Genomic DNA, 11,916 nt, shown 5'->3' on the forward strand with positions numbered 1-11,916 from the left:
ACAATCATTAATTGTCAATTTCGTCATTAAATATTACACCAAATACAAAATAAATAGCACCATTAAATTTCTTGTAAAAAAAACTGATTATGAAGTCATTTTAAAATGTGCAAGTTCAACCGTTTGGTTTCCTATAGCGAACAAAATAAATAAACAAACAAACTTCCTGTTTTATATATATAGAGATTAATGTTTCAGCATTGTGTGTATGTATGAATTTTTTGATAAGATAATTTACGTGTCGTACGACAATTAAAGCATTAGAAGTATTTTTGCTATTATTTAATAGTAATCCGTGAACATATCAACTCCATAAAATGTTTCCGATTTGACCACATTATTATTAGTTTTTGTTCTCCACTTATGCTCCTCAGTAGCTCAGCGGTAATGTGAAGACTTATAATGCTAAAATTCTAGTTTCGATACCCATGGTTGGCATAACACAGATAGCCCATGTAGGTTTGCGTTTAACTACAAACAAACTCTCCATATATCGTCATATTAATCGTTATGGTCACACCGATCACTTTGAAATTTTGTCTCGTTTTCATTGTTGTTATTCGAAATATATATGGAAGAAGAAACCGGACTAATTATTATTTGTTTGTCTGTAATATGTTTTGGAAGTTTTGGCTGAACATTTTTGTATCATGGTGAACTAAAAAAAAAAAGTCAACCCATTTTCGAACAGTTACTTTCTCGTTTTGAAGGTGTGACTTCCTGTTTGTAGTTGTTCACAGGATTTAAAATTAATTTCACACGTAGTTTTTTTCTCCCTATTAATGAATATTAATTAAGAGAGATTTCAGCTTCTCAAACGTTTACAATTATTATTTTAAATTTCTTTCTTTTGTCAGGTTTATAAGAAATATTTCATTTTGAATCTTTAAAATGTTTCTATTCACTTACTCAGAGCGCACTTACTATTTTTTTACTTGGCTGAATAATATACAATAGGGAAAGTACAAATTATGTCTATATAGAAAATTGTTAGTACAGTTTTTGACTACCTTTCCCCTGAAAGTAAACGATAGCAACATTAGTCGACAATTTACTTTTGCGTAGTTAGAAGTAATGTATATTTATGCCAAAACTCAAGAGCTGTATGTATTGTGTATCTTCATTGAAAGATTCGCCATGATGGTAGCCATCATATACACGTTCACCAAGTTGTTTCGTGTACGTAATCGGTAATCTCTTTCTGCTACGAACCACTTGTTTTACCTCGGACTTTAACGCTGAGTCAGTCGAACTACGATTTTTTAACATTATATAATGCAGGTTTTACATGACAGTAATTGAAAAAGATGAAAGAATAAAACGTAATCAAATGTAAAATACTATATTTACTCATATAGTTTATATTACTGCTCTGTTTGCATATCTGTATTATTTTTTTCCAACCCTTATTTATAAAACGTAATATTAATAGTTAGCTAAAGTCGTTCGCGAAGTTATTTAGTAGTTTGCTATTAAAGTTGTAAAATTATTCATTTGTTTCCTTGTACATACGTGGGACAGTAAGCCTTCCCAACTTTTATTTCGCCATTCGTATATATATATCATCCCTTTAACCGTTTATATAGGCTGCTTAATATGGCTGTTTTCATCTGCTGTTTTAACAGTTGAATTCCCTACGCACCTCATTCCCCCATGCCTTAAAGTTGTTGCAACTCGTGAAGAATTAAGTTCGTACTAAAATACACGGTTATAACAAAATTACTTTAACCGTTTATAGAGGCTGCTTGTATGATTGTTTTCATCTGCTGTTTTAACAGTTGAATTCACTACGCAACTCATTATCCCATGCCTTAAAGTTGTTGCAACTCGTGAAGAATTAAGTTCGTACTAAAATACACGGTTATAACAAAATTACTAAAATGTTTTACGTTTTATTGTTTAAAAAGTTACGCTGACAAAATACTTTTTAAAGTGAAAACATATTTTGTTTTGTTTTTAAAATGTGAATATAACTGTTTAATTTATTCAGTCTCGGAAACTATGGTACAGAGGTTTGTTACTTATATGTATATTTAATTGGTCTTCTACAAACGTGGCCCTGAGATTTGTCATCTATGTAGTTATTGCCGGCCTAGACTATCTTCTTAGTCTGTAGGTGTTGGTAACTGTTATATGTATACTTATATGTGTATTTAATTGGTCTTCTACAAACGTGGCCCTGGGATTTGTCATCTCTGTAGTTTTTGCCGGCCTAGACTATCTTCTTAGTCTGTAGGTGTTAGTAACTATTATCAACATGCAAGGGCAACTCCAAGGGGATGCGAGAGGGGTGGTGAGTATCACCCCTGAAATTTAACAGACTCCTCTTACATCCTCTAAAGTTTTAACTGAAAACGTTTAGTAAAACACTAAAACTCCCAGAAATCAATATTTTGAGTTACTAGGCGAATATACGCAAGAAAAACCTACACAACATTATCTTATCTTTTGGCTAGTCCTGTTGTCTTTGCATACAGTCGTAATAAGAACTAAGAACATTGCGAAGCTTCTCAGTCAGGCTGAAGCGTAATCAACAGAGTCCAGCGAGAAAATTTAATTGAACTATGGCCCTCGAAAGAAGATGCCTATGATATTATATTATAAGCAACTGATTCATAACTTAAAAATGCATTTCAGCGTGAAGCTTACGGACTTACAACGCTAAAATCTGGGGTTCGATTCCTCGCGATGGACACAGCAGATAGTCTAATGTGGCTTTGCTTTAAACAAACAGCCGAGTGTGTAATTAATTTGCAGAGTCAGTGTCATGCTTAAATGAAATAAATGCACCGAACCGATAAAGAACCCTATAGAACAGAAGGGTATGGTCGTAAGAACCCCTCCCCCCGTTCGTTTTATATACAGTATTTGTATTAATAGCTATGAATTTATACACGGGCAATATGCTGATAAAACGTTGGTAGCACCAGTTTTGTGTGAGATGAGATTAGAGTATGCATTTCGAGTTTAATAAAAACAAAAATCAATGTAAACATTCTGCAGTAAAAAATAACCGTATTTTTAGAGCTTCTTATCTTCCATAGGTCTTCTTCCACTTCTCCTTTTAAAAAAACAACAAAACATTCCACCCCTAATCCCATTTGTCTTCCACCCTGTCGCCTCCCCATTTTCAGAATCAGAACAGTCAATTAAGTTGTTCTGATTGTGATTGGTCAGTTGTTGGAGGCTGCGCCAATTCAGGTTTATTTTGGCGTTATTTTAGTATCTTAATTATTTCTCCGAAAGGGGGATGAAATCCACTTGGATGGGCCACTTGTTTTAACCACTCGCACCACTATACAGTAGTGTGTTTTCTGTCAGTCAATCAGTAGACACTAATGAGACGTCAAATAAGAGATGCTTAACGTTGCAATTAGTACTATCGTGACGTCGGTCAAACGTGCGCATGCCATGAATCGCGAGAAGAATTATGCACTCTAATTCGATGACGAGGAACCCACTTTGAGACTAATGATGACAAAACCTTGTCGAAACGTTGTACATTTGCTGTTATGTTAAACTTATATTAAAGTTTTTCTTCATTACCCATTCAAGCCGTCTCCAACCATTATTAATTATGCACTCTAGACTACAACACAGCATGACATAAACTTCAAAAGTACGAAATAAAAATATTTGTTACTCTTAATTTTGGTTTATTTACTCTTGAAACAGAACACTTTTGGGGACCCTACAAAAGTACATCTAGTGTATTTTCCAATTTCAAAGGCGCTGAAGCTGAACTTAGTGCTAGTAGAGATTCTGTGAAGAAGAAGCAGACATCAGTATCCTAACATCTCGCACTTCGCAATATTATTTTTTTCATTACTTTTCTGTTCTCTAACCGAAAATAAAGTTTATTTGTGTTAAAAACAAACAAAACAAAAAAAGCAACAACATATCTTTTTGTTGTTGATTGCTTTGACACGAATCATCTCTTTAAAAGTAGCTAGCGCCACACGGAGATAAGACATTACAATAGAAATTTCAGGCGTCCTAAAGAAAAAGACAAAAAAGCAGTATAGCTGATGAAATTCTCAGAGTATCATTGTACTTTGTCAACCTAGCCATTTTGCAGAAAAGTGGCGATCGAGGAGAAACAAAGACCATTCAGTGATGTGACATTTTTAGCTCTGGTTTGTATGTTGTATATATACGCATACATATACACTTTGGTCAGACGTGAACGTGACTTGTTTGGTTAATCTGAGTTTCAGTGTTTGGTTGCTGCACATTCGTTTGTTTTAATAATGAACGAGTTCTTCATTATGGAATGACTCTGCTTTCGTGATGGTGATTACATATTGTAAGGCGTTGCTTAGCAGGGCTTGGAAGGTTTTTTTAAAGTAAGCTGAAGATTTATTGGGTAAACGTACACTTTTCGGAAATAGAATAATCTCTCTCCGGCAATATCTAATAGTATTCCTGTTCACGTAACTGATATACTCCATCCAATAAAAGTTCGCATTGTGGCATATGTCGTTTTTAGAAGTGTATGTTTAAGTAAAGATATAAAGTAATAAAGGTATAAAATTTAATACTCTGTCGTTCACGATGCCGATATATAGATAGTCCCATAGGATTAAGTTTCAGAGTTTACTGCGTGCCATAGTGTTTGTCATTGCAGAACAAAAGCTACATTATTTTATGTGAAAGATAAGAACATTTCAACGCAGTTTATCTTTGTTTGCTGAAGCTGTATAGTTATTCTTGAGTATGTCTTTATTGCACTTTGGTTGAACAATATTCTGCTGTTATATTTTGTACATTAAACGTGTATTAGGTTTTGGTATAGTGACTTCGTATTAAATTATCGAACATATTAGCTGTCGGAGTGGTAAGAATGACACGAAACACGTGGCTATATTTATGTATATACTGTCTTCAGTCAGACTTTCAAATGTAAAGTTTTTAAAGATTCTTTGAATTTCGAAGTTGAATAGTTGCAACTGCTAATACAAAAAATAGTGAAAATTCCTGTCAAAAAACGAGTTTAAAATTTTACTCTACACAACCTGTTAGAACCAACTAGAATTTAACATTACAAGATTCCATCAGCAGAGCCCAAAAACTCGTTCTTATACGCCCTTCAAACCCGAGGTTTCTGTTGTCGATTTGAACATCACGTTTCTTGTTTCGAGAAGAACAATACTATTAGCTATGATTTACTGAAAGTAAAGCCTCCCCAGTATACTGCAAAAAGTCGCTTGTCTTCCTTTTGTTAAAGCTTGGAAACACAATACTTTTTAAAATCTATCGCGACTACACCGTAGTTATTTCACGTGAAAGGAATAATGAATAATTCGATTGAATTAACCCACATTTTTTTGTGGTTGTTTTACAATACTCCATCATTTAAATATTCTCAATTCACTGGCTAAGTAAATTAAGGAACTTCTAATACTCTTTTATGTGCGATATACTTAGATATTTGTTGCTATGATACTGCATAAGTTATAAGGACGATTTTTAGTGTAATCATATGCAGATGAATATTAGTTTCATCAAGTTTTGAAGGCTTGACTTACTTCTGATTGTCTGCTTCTTAGCATACATTTTTTTGGCAAGTGCTGTTTTGCAACATTCGCAATTACACTGATCCACATTCTAAGAAAAAATGTAGCATTCAACTCTTAAGAGTGGAGCATATATACCATTCTAGATTTGTGAATCTGTGTATTACCCTAGGCTTGTAGGCATGGGAAATGTACTGAAATTCGACTAGCTAAACTGTTATTTTCTGCATTATAATGACTAAATTATTACACATTACAAATATATACATTTTTATATTCGTTGCAATGACTTATTATGTGGTATTATGAAACTAAAAATAACATGTATAGCATCTAAAGTTGTTTTTAGTGATCCTATATATATACATAGGGGATTTTAAGATTATTTTGTACTGATACTACTAATTTGTTCTTGTGACTTATTCAGTGGACAAGCTGTGTAAAATACAAAAAATAAATGTGCAGCACAATTTATTATTTGATTTGCCACTTTTCACTGAGACTGATGATCATGTTTTAAAGTATAGTATTGGTTAACTAACTTTACATATGGTTTACATTCCATCATTGATTAACTCAAAATGAAAAGTGTTCTAACAAGCAATGTAGCAGGTATAATTTGTGTTTATATATAAACAAAATATAATCAAAACATCAAGAATCACCTGTGAATATGAATAAGAAAACACTGGAATATCAGACTCTTTTCCTTCTTTTATTAATTTCTTCTACCAGTTTTGTGACTTTACTTTTACTGTGAATCTATAACACAAAACATACAAATACTAAACATACATAATCAAATTAAATGCATATACTTTACAAGTGTACAAACATGTATTACACTCCATGTATAAGTTAAGTACATTAGAAATGCTCAAAAATAAATAAAATTAGTCAATATACTTTCCTTTTGAAATTAAAATCTTGTTCTAATTATACTTTCTCTTATTATGATAATAGAAATGTAATATATTTATCCCCTACTTTCATACTCTTACTTACTTTTTCTTTTTTGTAAGTCTTAGTAACTGTTGTCATGGTTTTACAATTCCTACTGACTTCACAACCAATTTCTTCTGTCCTCTTACTACTATCTATTTAAAGTGGCACCAAAAATATGTATAAAATATTTTTTGAAAAATTATCTTTTATGTGTTACATTACAATCCCCATAAGGGAAAACAGGAAAATATGATTCTTTTAGAATTTTAAATTTTCTCAAAATACATTCATTAAAATGTTTACAGGCATATAGTGGACTTTTTTCTGAACATCTAATATGGAATTTATGTAAATTTATCCTTAATCTTAAATTATCTTTTTCACCAATATATAATTCATCACAATTTGCATATTCTAAAAGATATACTACATTCTTAGAACTACAATTAAATGACTTATTAATAAAAAAAACAATTTCTTTGTTATTGTTCTTTATTGTTTTGGTAGATTTCATATAACCTAAGTTACATAAAGCAAAGTTCCTTCTGTCACAACTGAAGATACCTTCTTTAGAATATTTTTTTCATGTTTATTCAATAGTCTATACAAATTTTAGGTTACTTTGATAAAATTTTATTATTTTTTAATACATCTGTCAGTTTTATCTATTTGTTTTAATTATGTATTAACAAATGAAATATCAATGTGTATATTTGGGCAGTGAGTCACAACAAAAGGTATAATATTCAGTTTAAGTTTACTAAACTCTCTATTTAAATGTTTTTTATGAAAAAATTATTCTGAGCAATTTCAAAACCTCTTAATATAACTTTCTCCAGATAGTGACACCAAATTAAAAATTTTATTAGTTCTAATAATCTTACTTCTCATTTCTTCATTAGAATCCAAATAATAATATAACCTACTTAGAAGATTTGCAGTAACATTTAATTTTGTGTTTTGGATGATTACAGAAAAATCTATATATTGATGAGAGTTTGTGGGTTTATAAAAAATATCAGTTACAATTTCCTTTTCTGAGGAAACACCAACACATCTAAAAAGGACAAGCTTTTATTACTTCTTTTGAAGGTAAACTTAACTTTCTTGTTTATTGAGTTTAAAATTCCAACAGATTTATTAATATCTTGAGCATTTTTCCATATTACAAAACAATTGTCAAAAAAATCTTTTCCAAAACGTTTTTATGTGAGCTACAAAATTATCTTCAAAATAGTTAACTAGTATATTAAATAATTGTAAATTGAAAAATCCCATAGTAATGTTAGCATAAGTTGGAACAACTTTTTTGCCCATTACTGTACCAGATATATGGTGAAAGATTTGCTTCTCATAAGTACAAAAATTATTTTTAAAACTATATATAAACCTTTTAAGATAGAACCTTTATTAAGCCTTGGATGAATCAATTCTTTATATTTATCTAGAAAGCTTTCCACAGCTTTTAAATCTTTAGTCATCTACAACACCTGGATACAGAGCTACCACATCTAAAGAAACAAAACTCTGATTTTCTTGGCAATTTTTCAACAAATTCAAAATCATCCCTAATAAGACTAGGAATATGAGATATAAAAGGTTTTAACAATATGTCTAAAAGGCCACTCGAATATTCAGTAATTTTTTTGATTACCTCCTACTATTGGTCTTCCTGGAATATTGGGAGGTTTTCCAATATGAATATATTCACTTTTTTGTTTCCAACGGTAATTTTTTTTTGTTAATATCACCTTAAATTCATCAACAAATTTCTTTCATTTTTCTTTTATTAAAGTTATGCATTTCAATTTATTTATACTTCCCACTTTTTGGTAAACCTTTGTATCGTTTAAATGTTCATAAACCATCTGATTATAAAATTTTTGGGCAATTATTACCCATATTTTATCTTTATCTGCTTTTTGAAATATCAAGTTAGAATTTTTAAGGTTCTTTAGCAACTTTGACTCTTAATGTTAAATTATCCTTCTCTTGTTTTTCAGTAACAGAATATAATTCATATTTTTTACAAATTAACTGTAATTCAGTGTTTATTCATTGAACAGGATCAAATCTCATTTACCATTTACTAAGGATTCATCTTTTATTTGAAACTTCATAAAAATATTCTTTAACTCTTAATTTTCTATTGAACATGTATACATCCCCTGCTAGTTGTATTTTATTAGGTTTATTTGTGGGAGTAAATGTTAATTCTTTTACTAATAATCGTATTTCATTTTCTTGGAAATTAGTTTATGTTAAATTAACAATTTTCAAAAAATTCTGATCCTGTTTATCTAAAAGATTTTGAAACTCTGTCATATTTTCAAAAAGTTACAGGTCTTCCATGTCTTACATCCTATTAAAATTTCTTTCTCCTTGTATTTTTTGTTGATTTCAAACATATCCTATATCAACACCTCTAGGATTCCATATTGTTTTTTTAATGGTATCTGTCATTTCTTCTCCATTTTCTTGTATTGCAGTATATATTTTCTCCTTTTATATCATCAACATCTTGCCAATCTTCATCTTTGATACTTGAATACATTGTAAAGCCATTATGTGTTGGTTAGGAGTAACTTAAGACAATGTAATAATAGTGTGTCTAATTTTAAGAATGAAAATCTAAATGCCAGCAAATGTTGGTCTAGCACTTAAACATGAAAAAATATACACAAATAAAACGTACACATAATTGAGGTTAATAATTAAGAAAGAAATGGATGTTTTGATCAGATACCATGAAGATAAATCTTAAAAGTAGATTGTTAATCAGACAGTAGTACATATTTAAGGCATCAGTATAGAAAAAACTTATTGATTTAGACAACAACAAAAATGGATATAGGGTGTAAACCAGGATATTTTATTATATATGTATAATATTTTCTAAAAAAAATTACCAACTCTTTTAAACAAAATATTTAATTACATAGTTCCATGGACTTCCATCTTCATATTTATTCCTATTATAATATACATGTTTTATTGTGTGCAGTAGAGGAGGGAAGTGATCTTGACACATTAATTATTGTTGACATAATGAGCCATCAAGTTAGAAATGTAATAAATAGAATTATTAGGATACTTGTTATCATAGGAAATAGTAACACTAAAATTTCTGTTTTACTTTGTTACTTATGTATATTTTGGTTTTTCTACTTCTCTTGTTTTTCAAAATTATGGTAGTTGTTGACCAGTCTGAAATACTTGTCATTTAAATCAAATCCTTTATGCATTTATGGAAAATGAAATTGTTTATTTTGAAATGGCAAGGTATGAATACTTCTTGTAGACTTATTTTTCGAAATTATAAAAATATCTGTATAACTAAGATGTGCTAGGTCTATTCTCTGATTCACTATGTCAATTAGAATAGTTTTGGAGAATTTCATCTCTAATCAGTAACTCTAGCTATGAGCAAGTCAAATAAAGACTCATGACCTTTGTGGTAGTAGGGTGCAGTAATTGTGGACAGAGTGTGATTGAAATATTGTTATACACATTTTCTGGGAAATACTATAAAGAATATAGTGTTATAAACATACAAGCCTATTACTATTGCATATAGGTGTATGTAGTTTTAACTGTAGAATGTAGGACAAGAAAGCAGATGTGTTTTTGTCCAAGTTATCTAATCACTGGGTCATCCATTTAGGGTATCACATGCACTTTTTCTTGTGAAATTTATGTAAAGCTGAACATGCTATCCAGAAGTGGACAGCAATCTTTTCTACTGGCAGGTTAGGTGATATGTCGAGGAATATATGACCTAGCTGTCCCTAATTTAGAAGAGAAAGACTAGGGGGGAAGGCAGCTAGTCAATATCACACACTGCTGATGTTTAAGCTACTGTTTACCAATGAATAGTTTATTGACTATTAAATTATAATGCCTCCACGGCTGAAAGGACAAACATGTTTGACAGGTTTCGAACCTGCGACTGTCAAATTGAGAGATAAGTGTTCTAATCATCAGCCATGCTAGGCTAACAGGAAAAAAGAAATAATTCAGCAATAAAGAACTAAATAGCACACACACATATACACACACCAGTTGTCACTAAGTATAGGATTAAAAGTTAAAGTCAAGGAATGTAAACGTTTGATCAATTCTTGTACATCTATAGTCATTGGCACTTCCAACCAACTAAATATGTCAAAAATATAGTCTTTCGAACATGTTGGTCTTTTAAATTATTTTGGATATATTATTACGCTCGAGAAGATCACTACTCTTATATAATATATGTATGTAAAAGGGCTATACACGAAAAAAAAACAAAGCTAAGCTTTTATCATTTTGTTCCGATCGCTAAACAATTTTTTGGGAATTAGAAGCCTTAACGGCTTCTACAGTTCACAGAAACAGAAGAAAGAACGTTCGTGAATTTCTATGTCAGTAGCCTGTGACTTCTCTGAGCTGTGATACAGGTAATTTTATCACACAAAGACAACCAAAGATGAGAAAAAGTGATTGGCTCAAAATCCTAAAGTAACCATTAGTAACCAATAGGCCTAAAAATTGTGATAGAAATCATTTAAACTGCAGATGGCTTGAATTCGAAATGGACAAAGAGGAATACGAAGAAAGCAAATATGCAGTTAATGTGATCTCTATACGCTTGTATCCAAGTTACAATGACAAGTTAGTGCTATTTTTGTCAAAACTGCCATGACTTCCATTCTGAAAGCTACCAGAGCTAGATTGTAGTACTCAGAAAAAATTTCATAACTTCTCAAACATTAATGATTCCTATGAGAGCACGCTGAAATCGCCCTAATATCAAAATTTGCGATTTATAAAAAATATGTAAAATTAATTAAATAAAACTTTTTTTATTGAATATATTTCAGTAAAGTGTTTTATAATGTGCAGAAAAACCACTATAAGTTTATTTTCTATATCTTTTATAGTTCAAAGACGCAATTTTGCTCTCGAGGCTGACTGCACCCAACTGGACGTGAGAGGTACTTTTCAACAACTAAATGCAATATATTAAAATGTAATAATATATATATATATATATATATATATACACACACATATATATATCAAATTATTATTTATGTGTTGTAGATATTGTTTTGATATTTTATATATATTTTTTGGATTTGGCTTACCTCACTTGTCATTAAGGTAGTAGCCATTTTAACCCATATTTTACACCTAACTATGGTGTCGAATGAGCATAAGCTTAAGTGTTGTCACATTTTTTTTTAAATATTGTAAAATGGTAACGTGTAAAATCGGTAAAGTAAACAAGAAATATATCACTGGAAAAGTTTTTTGGGCTGATTGCTGGGAAAAATCCACTGTTGATTGAGAGTTACAGATATTTCGTGGAGTTGTGTTTCAAAAATTTTATTTTCAGTTTAAAATAGACTAGACCACCCGTGACCCGTTGGGTCACTCACTATTCATAGATTATGAAGAATTCAAGCTAATT

The 11,916-nt window shown here is 30.7% G+C and overlaps 1 protein-coding gene across 2 annotated transcripts in view; it reads left to right on the plus strand.

The window, feature by feature from the left end:
• LOC106458758 (protein FAM117B-like) overlaps positions 1-11,916 on the plus strand; it is a 215,150-nt gene that overhangs the window by 29,219 nt on the left and 174,015 nt on the right. For both annotated transcript variants that reach the window (XR_002610435.1, XM_022385069.1), the window contains exon 2: positions 11,384-11,437. Coding sequence is in view for 1 of the 2 variants with exons in the window: in XM_022385069.1 (XP_022240777.1) it covers positions 11,384-11,437 (54 nt within the window). In the remaining variant the exon portion in view is untranslated. The remainder of the gene's footprint in view (positions 1-11,383; positions 11,438-11,916) is intronic.

The sequence above is a fragment of the Limulus polyphemus genome, unplaced genomic scaffold (assembly GCF_000517525.1).
Source record: "Limulus polyphemus unplaced genomic scaffold, Limulus_polyphemus-2.1.2 Scaffold510, whole genome shotgun sequence".
NCBI classification, from domain to species: domain Eukaryota; kingdom Metazoa; phylum Arthropoda; class Merostomata; order Xiphosura; family Limulidae; genus Limulus; species Limulus polyphemus.